This window comes from Hyla sarda, unplaced genomic scaffold (genome assembly GCF_029499605.1).
Source record: "Hyla sarda isolate aHylSar1 unplaced genomic scaffold, aHylSar1.hap1 scaffold_215, whole genome shotgun sequence".
In the NCBI taxonomy this organism is placed as follows: domain Eukaryota; kingdom Metazoa; phylum Chordata; class Amphibia; order Anura; family Hylidae; genus Hyla; species Hyla sarda.
The window spans coordinates 27251-50530 of record NW_026608817.1 but is presented as its reverse complement, the minus strand read 5'-3'; the positions used below and the strand labels follow the sequence as shown (position 1 = coordinate 50530).

The window sequence follows — 23280 nt, the reverse complement described above, 5'->3', positions numbered from 1 at the left end:
TGCTCCTGGAGCTGGCACTGGTGTGGGGGCTCTGTGTCCATGTTGTGGGGCTCCTGGAGCTGGCACTGTGGTGGGGGCTCTGTGTCCATGTTGTGGGGCTCCTGGAGCTGGCACTGTTGTGGGGGCTCTGTGTCCATGTTGTGGGGCTCCTGGAGCTGACACTGTTCTGGGGGCTCTGTGTCCATGTTGTGGTGCTCCTGGAGCTGGCACTGTTGTGGGGGCTCTGTGTCCATGTTGTGGGGCTCCTAGAGCTGGCACTGTTGTGGGGGCTCTTTGTCCATGTTGTGGGGCTCCTGGAGCTGGCACTTTTGTGGGGGCTCTGTGTCCATGTTGTGGGGCTCCTGGAGCTGACACTGTTCTGGGGGCTCTGTGTCCATGTTGTGGTGCTCCTGGACCTGGCACTGTTCTGGGGGCTCTGTGTCCATGTTGTGGGGCTCCTGGAGCTGGCACTGTTGTGGGGGCTCTGTGTCCATGTTGTGGTGCTCCTGGAGCTGGCACTGTTCTGGGGGCTCTGTGTCCATGTTGTGGGGCTCCTGGAGCTGGCACTGTTGTGGGGGCTCTGTGTCCATGTTGTGGGGCTCCTGGAGCTGGCACTTTTGTGGGGGCTCTGTGTCCATGTTGTGGGGCTCCTGGAGCTGGCACTGTTCTGGGGGCTCTGTGTCCATGTTGTTGGGCTCCTGGAGCTGGCACTGTTGTGGGGGCTCTGTGTCCATGTTGTGGGGCTCCTGGAGCTGACACTGTTGTGTGGGCTCTGTGTCCATGTTGTGGGGCTCCTGGAGCTGGCACTGTTGTGGGGGCTCTGTGTCCATGTTGTGGGGCTCTTTTTGATAAGTCTATAACCCCTATTATAACTACAATTGACCCCACTTACCTAATGTTCTGATCAGTAACATTTGGACCCCAACAGCCAAAGATTTCAGCTCCGGGGAGACGCTCCTGCAGAGAAGGAGGAGACATGAAGGGTATTTGACATCTTCTACAGCATGGGCGAGAGGAAAAGTCCCAGAAGTACAGATAGTGCTGCCTCCTTGTCTCTCCATAATAATGTTGGTACAGATAGTACTGCCTCCCTGTCTCTACCTTTAAATAATGTAGGTACAGATAGTACTGCCTCCCTGTCTCTCCATAATAATGTATGTACAGATAGTACTGCCTACCTGTCTCTCCATAATAATGTAGGTACAGATAGTACTGCCTCCCTGTCTCTCCATAATAATGTAGGCACAGATAGTACTGCCTCCTTGTCTCTCCATAATAATGTAGGTACAGATAGTGCTGCCTCCCTGTACTACCTCCCTTTCACTCCCTGTAAATAATGTAGGTACAGATAGTACTGCCTCCCTGTCTCTCTATAATAATGTATGTACAGATAGTACTGCCTCCCTGTCTCTCCATAATAATGTAGGTACAGATAGTGCTGCCTCCCTGTCTCTCCATAATAATGTAGGTACAGATAGTACTGCCTCCTAGTCTCTCCATAATAATGTAGGTACAGATAGTGCTGCCTCCCTGTACTACCTCCCTTTTGCTTCCTGTAAATAATGTAGGTACAGATAGTACTGCCTCCCTGTCTCTCCATAATAATGTAGGTACAGATAGTACTGCCTCCCTGTCTCTCCTGTAAATGATATAGGTACAGATAGTACTGCCTCCCTGTCTCTCCTGTAAATGATGTAGGTACAGACTTGTCTCTCCCTAATAATTAGTGTTGCTCGCGAATATCGCATATTCGCGAATTCTCGCGAATATGGCACTATATATTCGCAATTAAGAATATTCGTGTTTATTTTTTTTTCACAGTACACATCACAGTGATCATCCCTCTCTGCTTCCAGCTTGTGTGGTGTAAAGAAGACTGTAATACTACTGTGTGAGACTGGCATACGAATTTTCGCATATGCGAATTTTTGAAAATGCTAATTTTTGTGTATGCTAATTTCCACATATGCTAATTTTTGCATATGCGAAAATAAACGCGAATATTACGAATATGCGAATTTAGCGAATATATGACGAATATTCGTCCATATATTTGTGAAATATCGCGAATTCGAATATAGCCTATGCCGCTCAACACTACTAATAATGTAAGTACAGATAGTACTGCCTCCTTGTCTCTCATGTACATGATGTAGGTACAGATAGAACTGCCTCCCTGTCTCTTCCTGTAAATAATGTAGGTACAGATAGTACTGCCACCTTGTCTCCCCCTGATTATGTAGGTACAGATAGTACTGCATCCCTGTCTCTTCTTGTAAATGATGTAGGTACAGAGGGTACTGCATCCTTCTCTCCTTGTATATGATGTAGGTACAGATAGTACTGCCTCCTTGTCTCTCCCTGTAGATAATGTAGGTATAGATAGTATTGCCTCCTTGTCTCTCCCTGTAGATAATGTAGGTATAGATAGTACTGCCTCCTTGTCTCTCCCTGTAGATAATGTAGGTATAGATAGTATTGCCTCCTTGTCTCTCCCTGTAGATAATGTAGGTATAGATAGTACTGCCTCCTTGTCTCTCCCTGTAGATAATGTAGGTATAGATAGTATTGCCTCCTTGTCTCTCCCTGTAGATAATGTAGGTATAGATAGTACTGCCTCCTTGTCTCTCCCTGTAGATAATGTAGGTATAGATAGTACTGCCTCCTTGTCTCTCCCTGTAGATAATGTAGGTACAGATAGTACTGCCTCCCTGTCTCTCTCTGTAGATGATTCTCTAAGTATCTTACCAGATGACGATGACGGTGGCGGCCGATCCACCAATGGCAAATATAAAACTGGTGAAGATTTGGGAGATGACGTAAATGAGAAACATTCTGGAGCAATTGTCGCTGGGAGGACACGAGCCGAGTACCACAGAGGAATTCACTGTAGGGAGACCCATGGAGGCCACACAGGAGCAGTTCTGATAGGCCTGTAATAACCCCGAGTAATATCTGATTATAATACACAATGCACTAATCATTATACAATATACATTATACTTATTATACATTATACTGATTATTATATATTATACTGATTATTGTATATTATACTTATTATTATACATTGTACTAATAATTATACTAATTATTATACATTATACTGATTATTATATATTATACATTATACTGATTATTATATATTATACATTATACTAATTATTATACATTATACTGATTATTATATATTATACATTATACTGATTATTATACATTGTACTAATAATTATACTAATTATTATACATTATACTGATTATTATATATTATACATTATACTGATTATTATACATTGTACTAATAATTATACTAATTATTATACATTAAACTGATTATTATATATTATACATTATACTGATTATTATATATTATACATTATACTGATTATTATACATTGTACTAATAATTATACTAATTATTATACATTATACTGATTATTATATATTATACTGATTATTGTATATTATACTTATTATTATACATTGTACTAATAATTATACTAATTATTATACATTATACTGATTATTATATATTATACTGATTATTGTATATTATACTTATTATTATACATTGTACTAATAATTATACTAATTATTATACATTATACTGATTATTATATATTATACATTATACTGATTACATATACTGATTATTAGATATTATACTGATCATTATACATTATACTGATTATTAGATATTATACTGATTATTATACATTATACTGATTAATAGATATTATACTGATCATTATACTGATTATTATATATTATACTGATCATTAAACATTATACTGATTATTATACATTATACTGATTATTATATATTATACATTATACTGATCATTAAACATTATATATTATACTGATTATTATACATTAGATTGATTATTATACTGATTATTATACTTATTATATATTATACTGATTATTATACTTATTATATATTATACTGATTATTATACTGATTATTATACTGATTATTATACTTTTTATTATACATTATACTGATTATTATGCTGATTATTATACTGATTATTATACTTTTTATTATACATTATACTGATTATTATACTGATTATGATACATTATACTGATTATTATGCTGATTATTATATATTATACTGATTATTATACTGATACATTATACATATTTTATATAGTATCCGCCCATTCACACTCACTATGCTCCTCCCCGATCCTGTGGATGATTTGCACCCGGCCAGACATGCGGACAGGTAGGTGATATTATTCTCTCCGCACACGGGGTCCCATTGTTGGGGGGGGCACCTACAGTCGGCGTTACAGGGGGAGAAGAGGCTGTGCTCTCGGAATGTGTCCAGTTTGCTCCTAAGATACAATGTAATATGGTGAAGCCCCGCACCCCATTATTACCCTCCCCCTGTATATAATAACCCCAGGACTCACCCATTATAAGACACTGTGATCCCGGCTATGTCTCTGTTCTCACAGCCAAGCACAAAGACAGACAGAGACATGATGAAGGCCACCAAAGAGGAGGCTAAAACCATCTTAGAGGCCGACAGCAAACCAAACCTGTACCTCTTCATCAGCAGACCGCCCAGCAAAATCCCCAGAGCCACCGCCGGCAGGGTGGAAGCCCCTGATGGAGGAAATCATCACATTATAGGGTAACCCGACTATACAGAGACATAAGGAAGACCACCAGGGAGGAGGCTAAGACCATCTAAGAGGCCGATAGCAACCAGAAGATGATGTAGGTACAGATAGTACTGCCTACTTGTCTCTCCTGGAAATGATATAGGTACAGATAGTACTCCCTCCCTGTCTCTCCTGTAAATGATGTAGGTACAGATAGTACTGCCTCCCTGTCTCTCCTGTAAATTATGTAGGTACAGATAGTACTGCCTCCCTGTCTCTCCTGTAAATGATATAGGTACAGATAGTACTGCCTCCCTGTCTCTCCTGTTAATGATATAGGTACAGATAGTACTGCCTCCCTGTCTCTCCTGTAAATGATGTAGGTACAGATAGTACTGCCTCCCTGTCCCTCCTGGAAATGATGTAGGTACAGATAGTACTCCCTCCCTGTCTCTCCTGTAAATGATGTAGGTACAGATAGTACTGCCTCCCTGTCTCTCCTGTAAATGATGTAGGTACAGATAGTACTGCCTACCTGTCTCTCCTGTAAATGATATAGGTACAGATAGTACTGCCTCCCTGTCTCTCCTGTTAATGATATAGGTACAGATAGTACTGCCTCCCTGACTCTCCTGTAAATGATGTAGGTACAGATAGTACTGCCTACTTGTCTCTCCTGGAAATGATATAGGTACAGATAGTACTCCCTCCCTGTCTCTCCTGTAAATGATGTAGGTACAGATAGTACTGCCTCCCTGTCTCTCCTGTAAATTATGTAGGTACAGATAGTACTGCCTCCCTGTCTCTCCTGTAAATGATATAGGTACAGATAGTACTGCCTCCCTGTCTCTCCTGTTAATGATATAGGTACAGATAGTACTGCCTCCCTGTCTCTCCTGTAAATGATGTAGGTACAGATAGTACTGCCTCCCTGTCCCTCCTGGAAATGATGTAGGTACAGATAGTACTCCCTCCCTGTCTCTCCTGTAAATGATGTAGGTACAGATAGTACTGCCTCCCTGTCTCTCCTGTAAATGATGTAGGTACAGATAGTACTGCCTACCTGTCTCTCCTGTAAATGATATAGGTACAGATAGTACTGCCTCCCTGTCTCTCCTGTTAATGATATAGGTACAGATAGTACTGCCTCCCTGACTCTCCTGTAAATGATGTAGGTACAGATAGTACTGCCTCCCTGTCTCTCCTGTAAATGATATAGGTACAGATAGTACTGCCTCCTTGTCTCTCCTGTAAATGATGTAGGTACAGATAGTACTGCATCCCTGTCTCTCCTGTAAATGATGTAGGTACAGATAGTACTGCCTCCTTGTCTCTCCTGTAAATGATAGAGGTACAAATAGTACTGCCTCCCTGTCTCTCCTGTAAATGATGTAGGTACAGATAGTACTGCCTCCCTGTCTCTCCTGTAAATGATGTAGGTACAGATAGTACTGCCTCCCTGTCTCTCCTGTAAATGATGTAGGTACAGATAGTACTGCCTCCTTGTCTCTCCTGGAAATGATGTAGGTACAGATAGTACTGCCTCCCTGTCTCTCCTGTAAATGATGTAGGTACAGATAGTACTGCCTCACTGTCTCTCTTGTAAATGATATAGGTACAGATAGTACTGCCTCCTTGTCTCTCCTGTAAATGATGTAGGTACAGATAGTACTGCCTCCCTGTCTCTCCTGTAAATGATGTAGGTACAGATAGTACTGCCTCCCTGTCTCTCCTGTAAATGAAATAGGTACAGATAGTACTGCCTCCCTGTCTCTCCTGTAAATGATGTAGGTACAGATAGTACTGCCTCCCTGTCTCTCCTGTAAATGATATAGGTACAGATAGTACTGCCTCCCTGTTTCTCCTGTTAATGATATAGGTACAGATAGTACTGCCTCCCTGTATCTCCTGTAAATGATGTAGGTACAGATAGTACTGCCTCCCTGTCTCTCCTGTAAATGATATAGGTACAGATAGTACTGCCTCCCTGTCTCTCCTGTTAATGATATAGGTACAGATAGTACTGCCTCCCTGTCTCTCCTGTAAATGATGTAGGTACAGATAGTACTGCCTCCCTGTCTCTCCTGTAAATGATATAGGTACAGATAGTACTGCCTCCTTGTCTCTCCTGTAAATTATGTAGGTACAGATAGTACTGCATCCCTGACTCTCCTGTAAATGATGTAGGTACAGATAGTACTGCCTCCTTGTTTCTCCTGTAAATGATATAGGTACAGATAGTACTGCCTCCCTGTCTCTCCTGTAAATGATGTAGGTACAGATAGTACTGCCTCCCTGTCTCTCCTGTAAATGATGTAGGTACAGATAGTACTGCCTCCCTGTCTCTCCTGTAAATGATGTAGGTACAGATAGTACTGCCTCCTTGTCTCTCCTGGAAATTATGTAGGTACAGATAGTACTGCCTCCCTGTCTCTCCTGGAAATGATGTAGGTACAGATAGTACTGCCTCACTGTCTCTCTTGTAAATGATGTAGGTACAGATAGTACTGCCTCCTTGTCTCTCCTGTAAATGATGTAGGTACAGATAGTACTGCCTCCCTGTCTCTCCTGTAAATGATGTAGGTACAGATAGTACTGCCTCCCTGTCTCTCCTGTAAATGAAATAGGTACAGATAGTACTGCCTCCCTGTCTCTCCTGTAAATGATGTAGGTACAGATAGTACTGCCTCCCTGTCTCTCCTGTAAATGAAATAGGTACAGATAGTACTGCCTCCCTGTCTCTCCTGTAAATGATATATGTACAGATAGTACTGCCTCCCTGTCTCTCCTTAAATGATATAGGTACAGATAGTAATGCCTCCCTGTCTCTCCTGTAAATGATGTAGGTACAGATAGTACTGCCTCCCTGTCTCTCCTGTAAATGATGTAGGTACAGATAGTACTGCCTCCCTGTCTCTCCTGTAAATGATGTAGGTACAGATAGTACTGCCTCCCTGTCTCTCCTGTAAATGACATAGGTACAGATAGTACTGCCTCCTTGTCTCTCCTGTAAATGATGTAGGTACAGATAGTACTGCATCCCTGTCTCTCCTGTAAATTATGTAGGTACAGATAGTACTGCCTCCTTGTCCCTCCTGTAAATGATATAGGTACAGATAGTACTGCCTCCCTGTCTCTCCTGTAAATGATGTAGGTACAGATAGTACTGCCTCCCTGTCTCTCCTGTAAATGATATAGGTACAGATAGTACTGCCTCCCTGTCTCTCCTGTAAATGATATAGGTACAGATAGTACTGCCTCCTTGTCTCTCCTGTAAATGATATAGGTACAGATAGTACTGCCTCCCTGTCTCTCCTGTAAATGATATATGTACAGATAGTACTGCCTCCCTGTCTCTCCTGTAAATGATATAGGTACAGATAGTAATGCCTCCCTGTCTCTCCTGTAAATGATGTAGGTACAGATAGTACTGCCTCCCTGTCTCTCCTGTAAATGATGTAGGTACAGATAGTACTGCCTCCTTGTCTCACCTGTAAATGATGTAGGTACAGATAGTACTGCCTCCCTGTCTCTCCTGTAAGTGATATAGGTACAGACAGGGCCGGTGTTACGGTGGAGCAAACCAGTCAATTGCCTAGGGCCCCCATCCCCCAGGGGGCCCCCTGCCGGCTGCTCAGCATAGGCCTAATCAAGCCCGGGGGATCCACGGCCGCCACTGAGCAGCCCGCAGGGGGCCCCCATCACATTCTGAACAGCCATGTGTCCCGAAAAATCTTTTCGGGACACAAGGATGTCCCTGTCACCTTTCTGCGGCGGCCCCCGCGTTAACTTTAAAAACTCACTGACGTCCCCTGCGTGCGCCCATAGCAACAAAGGAGAGCAGCAGAGCTGTGAGGAGGATGCGTGCTGGCCGGAATGGTAAGTCACCAGTGGCATGTCCTCTTCGGTGCTCCGACCACCGGTCCTCCGTTCCTGGGACCTACTGCTATGGCCTATAGGCCATAGCAGTAGATCGTGACCCTGGACCGGAGAATCGGTGGTTGGAACACTGAAGTGGGGCCGTACACAGACATACAGCCTCCAGCCATACATTGTATACGGTTGAAGGCTGTATGCCTGTGGGGGAACTATACTGCACCTAATGTGGGGGAACTATACTGCACCTAATGTGGGGGAACTATACTGCACAAAATGTGGGGGGAACTATACTGCACCTAATGTGGGGGGAACTATACTGCACCTAATGTGGGGAACTGTACTGATCCTAATGTGGGGAACTATACTGATCCTAATGTGGGGGAACTATACTGCACCTAATGTGGGGGGAACTATACTGCACCTAATGTGGGGAACTGTACTGATCCTAATGTGGGGAACTATACTGATCCTAATGTGGGGGAACTATACTGCACCTAATGTGGGGGAACTATACTGCACCTAATGTGGGGGGAACTATACTGCACCTAATGTGGGGGGAACTATACTGCACCTAATGTGGGGAACTATACTGATCCTAATGTGGGGAATTATAAGCACCTAATGTGGGGGAACTATACTTCACCTAATGTGGGGGAACTATACTGCACCTAATGTGGGGGAAGTACTGCACACCTAATGTGGGGAACTATACTTAACCTAATGTGGGGGAACTATACTGCACCTAATGTTGGGAACTATACTGCACCTAATGTGGGAGAACTTTACTTCACCTAATGTGGGGAACTGTACCGTACCTAATGTGGGGGAGCTATACTGCACCGAATGTGGGGGAGCTATACTGCACCTAATGTGGGGAACTATACTGCCAACCTAATGTGGGGAGCTATACTGCACCTAATGTGGGGGAACTATACTGCACCTAATGTGGGGAACTATACTGCACCTAATGTGGGGGAACAGTACTGCACCTAATGTAGGGGAATTATACTGCACCTAATGTGGGGGACTATACTGCCAACCTAATGTGGGGGAACTATACTGCACCTAATGTGGGGAACTATACTGCACCTAATGTGGGGAACTATATTGCACCTAATGTGGGGGAACTATACTACACCTAATGTGGGGGAACTATACTGCACCTAATGTGGGGGAACTATACTGCACCTAATGTAGGGGAACTATATTGCACCTAATGTGGGGGACTATACTGTCAACCTAATGTGGGGGAGCTATACTACACCTAATGTGGGAACTATACTGCACCTAATGTGGGGAACTAAACTGCACTTAATGTAGGGAAACTATACTGCACCTAATGTGGGGGAACTATACTGCACCTAATGTGGGGGGAACTATATTGCACCAAATGTGGGGGAACTATACTACACCTAATGTGGGAACTATACTGCACCTAATGTGGGGAACTAAACTGCACCTAATGTAGGGAAACTATACTGCACCTAATGTGGGGGAACTATACTGCACCTAATGTGGGGGGAACTATACTGCACCTAATGTGGGGGGAACTATACTGCACCTAATGAAGGGGAACTATACTGCACCTAATGTAGGGGAACTATACTGCACCTAATGTGGGGGAGCTATACTGCACCTAATGTGGGGAACTATACTGCACCTAATGGGGGGGAACTATACTGCACCTAATGTGGGGAACTATACTGCACCTAATGTGGGGAACTATACTGCACCTAATGTGGGGAACTATACTGCACCTAATGTGGGGGACTACACTGCCAACCTAATGTGGGGGAGCTATACTGCAACTAATGTGGGGGAACTATACTGAACCTAATGTGGGGGAACTATACTGCACCTAATGTGGAGGGACTATAATGCACCTAATGTGGGGAACTGTGCTGCACCTAATGTGGGGGAACAGTACTGCACCTAATGTGGGGGAACTATACTGCACCTAATGTGGGGAACTATACTGCACCTAATGTGGGGAACTATACTTCACCAAATGTGGGGGACTATACTGCACCTAATGTGGGGAACTATACTGCACCTAATGTGGGGAACTATACTGCACCTAATGTGGGGAACTATACTGCACCTAATGTGGGGGAACAGTACTACACCTAATGTGGGGAACTATACTGCCAACCTAATATGGGGGGAACTGTACTGCACCTAATGTGGGGAACTGTACTGCACCTAATGTGGGGGAACTATACTGCACCTAATGTGGGGGAACTGTACTGCACCTAATGTGGGGGAACTGTATTCCACCTAATGTGGGGGGAACTTTACTGCACCTAATGTGGGGGGAACTGTGCTGCACCTAATGTAGGGGAACTATACTGCACCTAATGTGGGGGGAACTATACTGCACCTAATGTGGGGCAACTGTACTGCACCGAATGTGGGGGAACTGTACTGCACCTAATGTGGGGGGAACTGTACTGCACACCTAATGTGGGGGAACTGTACTGCACCTAATGTGGGGGGGGGGGACTGTACTGCACCTAATGTGGGGGGAACTGTACTGCACCTTATGTGGGGGAACTGTACTGCACCTAATGTGGGGGAACTGTATTGCACCTAATGTGTGGGAACTATACAGCAACTAATGTGGGGGGAACTATACTGCACCTAATGTGGGGGAGCTATACTGCACCTAATGTGGGTGGAACTATACTGCACCTAATACGGGGGAACTATACTGAACCTAATGTGGGGGAAATTGTACTGCACCTAATGTGGAGGAACTATACTGCACCTAATGTGGGGAACTATACTGCACCTAATGTGGGGGAACTATACTGCACCTAATGTGGGGAACTATACTGCACCTAATGTGGGGGAGCTATACTGCACCTAATGTGGGTGGAACTATACTGCACCTAATGTGGGGGAAGTACTGCACACCTAATGTGGGGAACTATACTGCACCTAATGTGGGGAACTATACTGCACCTAATGTGAGGGAACTATACTGCACCTAATGTGGGCGAACTATACTGCACCCAATGTGGGGAACTGTACTGCACCTAATGTGGGGAACTATACTGCACCTAATGTGGGGGAACTATACTGCACCTAATGTGGGGGAACATACTGCACCTAATGTGGGGAACTGTGCTGCACCTAATATGGGGAACTATACTGCACCTAATGTGGGGAACTATACTGCACCTAATGTGGGGGGAACTATACTGCACCTAATGTGGGGGAACTATACTGAACCTAATGTGGGGAACTGTACCGTACCTAATGTGGGGGAGCAATACTGCACCGAATGTGGGGGAGCTATACTGCACCTAATGTGGGGAACTATACTGCCAACCTAATGTGGGGAGCTATACTGCACCTAATGTGGGGGAACTATACTGCACCTAATGTGGGGAACTATACTGCACCTAATGTGGGGGAACAGTACTGCACCTAATGTAGGGGAACTATACTGCACCTAATGTGGGGGACTATACTGCCAACCTAATGTGGGGGAACTATACTGCACCTAATGTGGGGAACTATACTGCACCTAATGTGGGGAACTATATTGCACCAAATGTGGGGGAACTATACTACACCTAATGTGGGGGAACTATACTGCACCTAATGTGGGGGAACTATACTGCACCTAATGTAGGGGAACTATATTGCACCTAATGTGGGGGACTATACTGTCAACCTAATGTGGGGGAGCTATACTACACCTAATGTGGGAACTATACTGCACCTAATGTGGGGAACTAAACTGCACCTAATGTAGGGAAACTATACTGCACCTAATGTGGGGGAACTATACTGCACCTAATGTGGGGAACTAAACTGCACCTAATGTAGGGAAACTATACTGCACCTAATGTGGGGGAACTATACTGCACCTAATGTGGGGGGAACTATACTGCACCTAATGTGGGGGGAACTATACTGCACCTAATGAAGGGGAACTATACTGCACCTAATGTAGGGGAACTATACTGCACCTAATGTGGGGGAGCTATACTGCACCTAATGTGGGGAACTATACTGCACCTAATGTGGGGAACTATACTGCACCTAATGGGGGGGAACTATACTGCACCTAATGTGGGGAACTATACTGCACCTAATGTGGGGAACTATACTGCACCTAATGTGGGGAACTATACTGCACCTAATGTGGGGAACTATACTGCACCTAATGTGGGGGACTACACTGCCAACCTAATGTGGGGGAGCTATACTGCACCTAATGTGGGGGAACTATACTGAACCTAATGTGGGGGAACTATACTGCACCTAATGTGGAGGGACTATAATGCACCTAATGTGGGGAACTGTGCTGCACCTAATGTGGGGGAACAGTACTGCACCTAATGTGGGGGAACTATACTGCACCTAATGTGGGGAACTATACTGCACCTAATGTGGGGAACTATACTTCACCAAATGTGGGGGACTATACTGCACCTAATGTGGGGAACTATACTGCACCTAATGTGGGGAACTATACTGCACCTAATGTGGGGAACTATACTGCACCTAATGTGGGGGAACAGTACTGCACCTAATGTGGGGAACTATACTGCCAACCTAATGTGGGGGGAACTGTACTGCACCTAATGTGGGGAACTGTACTGCACCTAATGTGGGGGAACTATACTGCACCTAATGTGGGGGAACTGTACTGCACCTAATGTGGGGGAACTGTATTCCACCTAATGTGGGGGGAACTTTACTGCACCTAATGTGGGGGGAACTGTGCTGCACCTAATGTAGGGGAACTATACTGCACCTAATGTGGGGGGAACTATACTGCACCTAATGTGGGGCAACTGTACTGCACCGAATGTGGGGGAACTGTACTGCACCTAATGTGGGGGGAACTGTACTGCACACCTAATGTGGGGGAACTGTACTGCACCTAATGTGGGGGGGGGGGACTGTACTGCACCTAATGTGGGGGGAACTGTACTGCACCTTATGTGGGGGAACTGTACTGCACCTAATGTGGGGGAACTGTATTGCACCTAATGTGTGGGAACTATACAGCAACTAATGTGGGGGGAACTATACTGCACCTAATGTGGGGGAGCTATAATGCACCTAATGTGGGTGGAACTATACTGCACCTAATGTGGGGGAACTATACTGAACCTAATGTGGGGGAAATTGTACTGCACCTAATGTGGAGGAACTATACTGCACCTAATGTGGGGAACTATACTGCACCTAATGTGGGGGAGCTATACTGCACCTAATGTGGGTGGAACTATACTGCACCTAATGTGGGGAACTATACTGCACCTAATGTGGGGAACTATACTGCACCTAATGTGAGGGAACTATACTGCACCTAATGTGGGCGAACTATACTGCACCCAATGTGGGGAACTGTACTGCACCTAATGTGGGGAACTATACTGCACCTAATATGGGGAACTATACTGCACCTAATGTGGGGGAACATACTGCACCTAATGTGGGGAACTGTGCTGCACCTAATATGGGGAACTATACTGCACCTAATGTGGGGAACTATACTGCACCTAATGTGGGGGGAACTACACTGCACCTAATGTGGGGGAACTATACTGAACCTAATGTGGGAGAACAGTACTGCACCTAATGTGGGGAACTGTACTGCACCTAATGTGGGGGAACTGTATTCCACCTAATGTGGGGGGAACTGTACTGCACCTAATGTGGGGGGAACTGTGCTGCACCTAATGTAGGGGAACAGTACTGCACCTAATGTGGGGGAACTGTACTGCACCTAATGTGGGGGGAACTGTGCTGCACCTAATGTAGGGGAACAGTACTGCACCTAATGTAGGGGAACAGTACTGCACCTAATGTGGGGGGAACTATACTGCACCCAATGTGGGGGAACTATACTGCACCTAATGTGGGGGAACTGTATTGCCCCTACTATGGGGGGAAATGTACTGCACCCAATGGGGGGGACGGGCTATATTGCACCTAATGTGGGGGGGACTGTACTGCACCTAATGTCGGGGGAACTGTGCTACACCTAATGTGGGGGGAACTATCCTGCACCTAATGTGGGGGAACTGTACTGCACCTAATGTGGGGGGAACTATACTGCACCTAATGTGGGGGGAACTATACTGTTCCTAATGTGGGGGAACTGTACTGCACCTAATGTCGGGGGAACTGTACTGCACCTAATGTGGGGGGAACTGTACTGCACCTAATGTGGGAGGAACTATACTGCACCTAATGTGGGGGGAACTGTACTGCACACCTAATGTGGGGGAACTGTACTGCACCTAATGTGGGGGGGGACTGTACTGCACCTAATGTGGGGGGAACTGTACTGCACTGAATGTGGGGAACTATACTGCACCTAATGTGGGGGGAACTGTACTGCACACCTAATGTGGGGGAACTGTACTGCACCTAATGTGGGGGGAACTGTGCTACACCTAATATGGGGGAAGTGTATTGCACCTAATGTGAGAGAACTATACTGCACCTAATGTGGGGGGACTATACTGCCAACCTAATGTGGGGACAACTATACTGCACCTAATGTGGGGGAACTGTGCTACACCTAATGTGAGAGAACTATACTGCACCTAATGTGGGGGAACTATACTGCACCTAATGTGGGGGGAACTATACTGCACCTAATGTGGGGGAGCTATACTGCACCTAATGTGGGGGGAACTATACTGCACCTAATGTGGGGAACTATACTGCACCTAATGTGGGGAACTTTACTGCACCTAATGTGGGGGAACTATACTGCACCTAATGTAGGGGAACTATACTGCACCTAATGTGGGGGACTATACTGCCAACGTAATGTGGGGGAACTATACTGCACGTAATGTGGGGGAACTATACTGCACCTAATGTGGGGATCTATACTGCACCTAATGTGGGGAACTATACTGCCCCTTATGTGGGGGAACTATACTGCACCTAATGTGGGGGAACTATACTGCACCTAATGTAGGGGAACTATACTGCACCTAATGTGGGGGACTATACTGCCAACTTATGTGGGGGGAACTATACTGCACCTAATGTGGGGGAACTATACTGCACCTAATGTGGGGGTAACTATACTGCACCTAATGTGGGGGGAACTATACTGCACCTAATGTAGGGGAACTATACTGCACCTAATGTGGGGGAACTATACTACACCTAATGTAGGGGAACTAGACTGCACCTAATGTAGGGGAACTATACTGCACCTAATGTGGGGGAGCTATACTGCACCTAATGTGGGGAACTATACTGCGCCTAATGTGGGGAACTATACTGCACCTAATGGGGGGGGGAACTCTACTGCACCTAATGTGGGGAACTATACTGCACCTAATGTGGGGAACTACACTGCACCTAATGTGGGGAACTATACTGCACCTAATGTGGGGGACTACACTGCCAACCTAATGTGGGGGAGCTATACTGCACCTAATGTGGGGGAACTGTACTGCACCTAATGTGGGGAACTATACTGAACCTAATGTGGGGGAACTATACTGCACCTAATGTGGAGGAACTATAATGCACCTAATGTGGGGAACTGTGCTGCACCTAATGTGGGGGAACAGTACTGCACCTAATGTGGGGGAACTATACTGCACCTAATGTGGGGAACTATACTGCACCTAATGTGGGGAACTATACTTCACCTAATGTGGTGGACTATACTGCACCTAATGTGGGGAACTATACTGCACCTAATGTGGGGAACTATACTGTACCTAATGTGGGGAACTATACTGCACCTAATGTGGGGGAACAGTACTGCACCTAATGTGGGGAACTATACCGCCAACCTAATGTGGGGAACTATACTGCACCTAATGAGGGGAACTATACTGCACCTAATGTGGGGGAACTATACTGCACCTAATATGGGGGAACTGTACTTCACCTAATGTGGGGGAACTGTACTGCACCGAATGTGGGGAACTATACTGCACCTAATGTGGGGGAACTGTACTGCACACCTAATGTGGGGGAACTGTACTGCACCTAATGTGGGGGAATTGTATTGCACCTAATGTGGGGGGGAACTGTACTGCACCTAATGTGTGGGAACTATGCTGCACCTAATGTGGGGGGAACTATACTGCACCTAATGTGGGTGGAACTATACTGCACCTAATGTGGGGGAACTATACTGAACCTAATGTGGGGGGACTATACTGCACCTAATGTGGAGGAACTATACTGCAACTAATGTGGGGAACTATACTGCACCTAATGTGGAGAACTATTCTCCACCTAATGTGGGGGACTGTACTGCACCTAATGTGGGGAACTATACTGCACCTAATGTGAGGGAACTATACTGCACCTAATGTGGGGGAACTATACTGCACCTAATGTGGGGAACTATACTGCACCTAATGGGGGGGAAGTACTGCACACCTAATGTGGGGAACTATACTGCACCTATTGTGGGGAACTATACTGCACCTATTGTGGGGAACTATACTGCACCTAATGTGGGTGGAACTATACTGCACCTAATGTGGGGGAAGTACTGCACACCTAATGTGGGGAACTATTCTGCACCTAATGTGGGGAACTATACTGCACCTAATGTGAGGGAACTATACTGCACCTAATGTGGGGGAACTATACTGCACCCAATGTGGGGAACTGCACTTCACCTAATGTGGGGAAATATAATGCACCTAATATGAGAAACTATACTGCACCTAATGTGGGGGAACATACTGCACCTAATGTGGGGAACTGTGCTGCACCTAATGTGGGGAACTGTGCTGCACCTAATGTGGGGAACTATACTGCACCTAATGTGGGGAACTATACTGCACCTAATGTGGGGGGAACTATACTGCACCTAATGTGGGGGAACTATACTTAACCTAATGTGGGGGAACTATACTTAACCTAATGTGGGGGAACAGTACTGCACCTAATGTGGGGAACTGTACTGCACCTAATGTGGGGGAACTGTATTCCACCTAATGTGGGGGGAACTGTACTGCACCTAATGTGGGGGGAACTGTGCTGCACCTAATGTAGGGGAACAGTACTGCACCTAATGTGGGGAACTATACTGCACCTAATGTGGGGGGAACTATACTGCACCTAATGTGGGGGAACTATACTGCACCTAATGTGGGGGAACTGTATTGCCCCTACTATGGGGGGAAATGTACTGCACCCAATGGGGGGGGGACTATACTGCACCTAATGTGGGGGGGACTGTACTGCAGCTAATGTCGGGGGAACTGTACTGCACCTAATGTGGGGGGAACTATACTGCACCTAATGTGGGGGGAACTGTACTGCACACCTAATGTGAGGGAACTATACTGCACCTAATGTGGGGGGAACTGTACTGCACTTAATTTGGGGAACTATACTGCACCTAATGTGGGGGGGAACTATACTGCACCTAATGTGGGGGGAACTGTACTGCACACCTAATATGGGGGAACTGTATTGCACCTAATGTGGGGGGAACTGTACTGCACTCAATGTGGGGGGAACTGTGCTACACCTAATGTGGGGGAACTGTGCTACACCTATTGTGAGAGAACTATACTGCACCTAATGTGGGGGGACTATACTGCACCTAATGTGGGGGAATTGTGCTACACCTAATGTGAGAGAACTATACTGCACCTAATGTGGGGGGAACTATACTGCACCTAATGTGGGGGAACTGTGCTACACCTAATGTGAGAGAACTATACTGCACCTAATGTGGGGGAACTGTGCTACACCTAATGTGAGAGGACTATACTGCACCTAATATGGGGGAGCTATACTGCACCTAATGTGGGGGGAACTATACTGCACCTAATGTGAGGGAACTATACTTAACCTAATGTGGGGGAACTATACTTAACCTAATGTGGGGGAACAGTACTGCACCTAATGTGGGGAACTGTACTGCACCTAATGTGGGGGAACTGTATTCCACCTAATGTGGGGGGAACTGTACTGCACCTAATGTGGGGGGAACTGTGCTGCACCTAATGTAGGGGAACAGTACTGCACCTAATGTGGGGAACTATACTGCACCTAATGTGGGGGGAACTATACTGCACCTAATGTGGGGGAACTATACTGCACCTAATGTGGGGGAACTGTATTGCCCCTACTATGGGGGGAAATGTACTGCACCCAATGGGGGGGGGACTATACTGCACCTAATGTGGGGGGGACTGTACTGCAGCTAATGTCGGGGGAACTGTACTGCACCTAATGTGGGGGGAACTATACTGCACCTAATGTGGGGGGAACTGTACTGCACACCTAATGTGAGGGAACTATACTGCACCTAATGTGGGGGGAACTGTACTGCACTTAATTTGGGGAATTATACTGCACCTAATGTGGGGGGAACTATACTGCACCTAATGTCGGGGGAACTGTACTGCACACCTAATATGGGGGAACTGTATTGCACCTAATGTGGGGGGAACTGTACTGCACTCAATGTGGGGGGAACTGTGCTACACCTAATGTGGGGGAACTGTGCTACACCTATTGTGAGAGAACTATACTGCACCTAATGTGGGGGGACTATACTGCACCTAATGTGGGGGAACTGTGCTACACCTAATGTGAGAGAACTATACTGCACCTAATGTGGGGGGAACTATACTGCACCTAATGTGGGGGAACTGTGCTACACCTAATGTGAGAGAACTATACTGCACCTAATGTGGGGGAACTGTGCTACACCTAATGTGAGAGGACTATACTGCACCTAATGTGGGGAACTATACTGCACCTAATGTGGGGAACTTTACTGCACCTAATGTGGGGGAACTATACTGCACCTAATGTAGGGGAACTATACTGCACCTAATGTGGGGGACTATACTGCCAACGTAATGTGGGGGAACTATACTGCACCTAATGTGGGGATCTATACTGCACCTAATGTGGGGAACTATACTGCCCCTTATGTGGGGGAACTATACTGCACCTAATGTGGGGGAACTACACTGCACCTAATGTAGGGGAACTATACTGCACCTAATGTGGGGGACTATACTGCCAACTTATGTGGGGGGAACTATACTGCACCTAATGTGGGGGAACTATACTGCACCTAATGTGGGGGGAACTATACTGCACCTAATGTGGGGGGAACTATACTGCACCTAATGTAGGGGAACTATACTGCACCTAATGTGGGCGAACTATACTGCACCTAATGTGGGGGGAACTATACTGCACCTAATGTGGGGGGAACTATACTGCACCTAATGTAGGGGAACAATACTGCACCTAATGTGGGCGAACTATACTGCACCTAATGTGGGGGAATTATACTGCACCTAATGTGGGGGGAACTATACTGCACCTAATGTGGGGGGAACTAGACTGCACCTAATGTAGGGGAACTAGACTGCACCTAATGTAGGGGAACTAGACTGCACCTAATGTGGGGGAACTATACTACACCTAATGTAGGGGAACTAGACTGCACCTAATGTAGGGGAACTATATTGCACCTAATGTGGGGGAGCTATACTGCACCTAATGTGGGGGGACTATACTGCCAACCTAATGTGGGGACAACTATACTGCACCTAATGTGGGGGAACTGTGCTACACCTAATGTGAGAGAACTATACTGCACCTAATGTGGGGGAACTATACTGCACCTAATGTGGGGGGAACTATACTGCACCTAATGTGGGGGAGCTATACTGCACCTAATGTGGGGGGAACTATACTGCACCTAATGTGGGGAACTATACTGCACCTAATGTGGGGAACTTTACTGCACCTAATGTGGGGGAACTATACTGCACCTAATGTAGGGGAACTATACTGCACCTAATGTGGGGGACTATACTGCCAACGTAATGTGGGGGAACTATACTGCACGTAATGTGGGGGAACTATACTGCACCTAATGTGGGGATCTATACTGCACCTAATGTGGGGAACTATACTGCCCCTTATGTGGGGGAACTATACTGCACCTAATGTGGGGGAACTATACTGCACCTAATGTAGGGGAACTATACTGCACCTAATGTGGGGGACTATACTGCCAACTTATGTGGGGGGAACTATACTGCACCTAATGTGGGGGAACTATACTGCACCTAATGTGGGGGGAACTATACTGCACCTAATGTGGGGGGAACTATACTGCACCTAATGTAGGGGAACTATACTGCACCTAATGTGGGGGAACTATACTACACCTAATGTAGGGGAACTAGACTGCACCTAATGTAGGGGAACTATACTGCACCTAATGTGGGGGAGCTATACTGCACCTAATGTGGGGAACTATACTGCGCCTAATGTGGGGAACTATACTGCACCTAATGGGGGGGGGGAACTATACTGCACCTAATGTGGGGAACTATACTGCACCTAATGTGGGGAACTACACTGCACCTAATGTGGGGAACTATACTGCACCTAATGTGGGGGACTACACTGCCAACCTAATGTGGGGGAGCTATACTGCACCTAATGTGGGGGAACTGTACTGCACCTAATGTGGGGAACTATACTGAACCTAATGTGGGGGAACTATACTGCACCTAATGTGGAGGAACTATAATGCACCTAATGTGAGGAACTGTGCTGCACCTAATGTGGGGGAACAGTACTGCACCTAATGTGGGGGAACTATACTGCACCTAATGTGGGGAACTATACTGCACCTAATGTGGGGAACTATACTTCACCTAATGTGGTGGACTATACTGCACCTAATGTGGGGAACTATACTGCACCTAATGTGGGGAACTATACTGTACCTAATGTGGGGAACTATACTGCACCTAATGTGGGGGAACAGTACTGCACCTAATGTGGGGAACTATACCGCCAACCTAATGTGGGGAACTATACTGCACCTAATGAGGGGAACTATACTGCACCTAATGTGGGGGAACTATACTGCACCTAATATGGGGGAACTGTACTTCACCTAATGTGGGGGAACTGTACTGCACCGAATGTGGGGAACTATACTGCACCTAATGTGGGGGAACTGTACTGCACACCTAATGTGGGGGAACTGTACTGCACCTAATGTGGGGGAATTGTATTGCACCTAATGTGGGGGGAACTGTACTGCACCTAATGTGTGGGAACTATGCTGCACCTAATGTGGGGGGAACTATACTGCACCTAATGTGGGTGGAACTATACTGCACCTAATGTGGGGGAACTATACTGAACCTAATGTGGGGGAACTATACTGCACCTAATGTGGAGGAACTATACTGCAACTAATGTGGGGAACTATACTGCACCTAATGTGGAGAACTATTCTCCACCTAATGTGGGGGACTGTACTGCACCTAATGTGGGGAACTATACTGCACCTAATGTGAGGGAACTATACTGCACCTAATGTGGAGGAACTATACTGCACCTAATGTGGGGAACTATACTGCACCTAATGGGGGGGAAGTACTGCACACCTAATGTGGGGAACTATACTGCACCTATTGTGGGGAACTATACTGCACCTATTGTGGGGAACTATACTGCACCTAATGTGGGTGGAACTATACTGCACCTAATGTGGGGGAAGTACTGCACACCTAATGTGGGGAACTATTCTGCACCTAATGTGGGGAACTATACTGCACCTAATGTGGGGAACTATACTGCACCTAATGTGGGGGAACTATACTGCACCTAATGTGGGGGAACATACTGCACCTAATGTGGGGAACTGTGCTGCACCTAATGTGGGGAACTGTGCTGCACCTAATGTGGGGAACTATACTGCACCTAATGTGGGGAACTATACTGCACCTAATGTGGGGGGAACTATACTGCACCTAATGTGGGGGAACTATACTTAACCTAATGTGGGGGAACTATACTTAACCTAATGTGGGGGAACAGTACTGCACCTAATGTGGGGAACTGTACTGCACCTAATGTGGGGGAACTGTATTCCACCTAATGTGGGGGGAACTGTACTGCACCTAATGTGGGGGGAACTGTGCTGCACCTAATGTAGGGGAACAGTACTGCACCTAATGTGGGGAACTATACTGCACCTAATGTGGGGGGAACTATACTGCACCTAATGTGGGGGAACTATACTGCACCTAATGTGGGGGAACTGTATTGCCCCTACTATGGGGGGAAATGTACTGCACCCAATGGGGGGGGGGGACTATACTGCACCTAATGTGGGGGGGACTGTACTGCAGCTAATGTCGGGGGAACTGTACTGCACCTAATGTGGGGGGAACTATACTGCACCTAATGTGGGGGGAACTGTACTGCACACCTAATGTGAGGGAACTATACTGCACCTAATGTGGGGGGAACTGTACTACACTTAATTTGGGGAACTATACTGCACCTAATGTGGGGGGAACTATACTGCACCTAATGTGGGGGGAACTGTACTGCACACCTAATATGGGGGAACTGTATTGCACCTAATGTGGGGGGAACTGTACTGCACTCAATGTGGGGGGAACTGTGCTACACCTAATGTGGGGGAACTGTGCTACACCTATTGTGAGAGAACTATACTGCACCTAATGTGGGGGGACTATACTGCACCTAATGTGGGGGAACTGTGCTACACCTAATGTGGGGGAACTATACTGCACCTAATGTGGGGGGAACTATACTGCACCTAATGTGGGGGAACTGTGCTACACCTAATGTGAGAGAACTATACTGCACCTAATGTGGGGGAACTGTGCTACACCTAATGTGAGAGGACTATACTGCACCTAATATGGGGGAGCTATACTGCACCTAATGTGGGGGGAACTATACTGCACCTAATGTGGGGGAGCTATACTGCACCTAATGTGGGGGGAGTTATATTGCACC

At 46.1% G+C, this 23280-nt stretch overlaps 1 protein-coding gene across 1 annotated transcript in view; it reads right to left on the bottom strand.

Moving 5' to 3' along the window:
* LOC130319661 (solute carrier organic anion transporter family member 1B3-like) overlaps nucleotides 1-23280 on the bottom strand; it is a gene marked incomplete at its 5' end in the record, with an annotated part of 73730 nt that overhangs the window by 26199 nt on the left and 24251 nt on the right. The window contains 4 exon segments of the mRNA XM_056552967.1: nucleotides 872-936; nucleotides 2728-2912; nucleotides 4161-4326; nucleotides 4405-4600. Of these exon segments, the coding sequence (XP_056408942.1) occupies nucleotides 872-936; nucleotides 2728-2912; nucleotides 4161-4326; nucleotides 4405-4600 (612 nt within the window).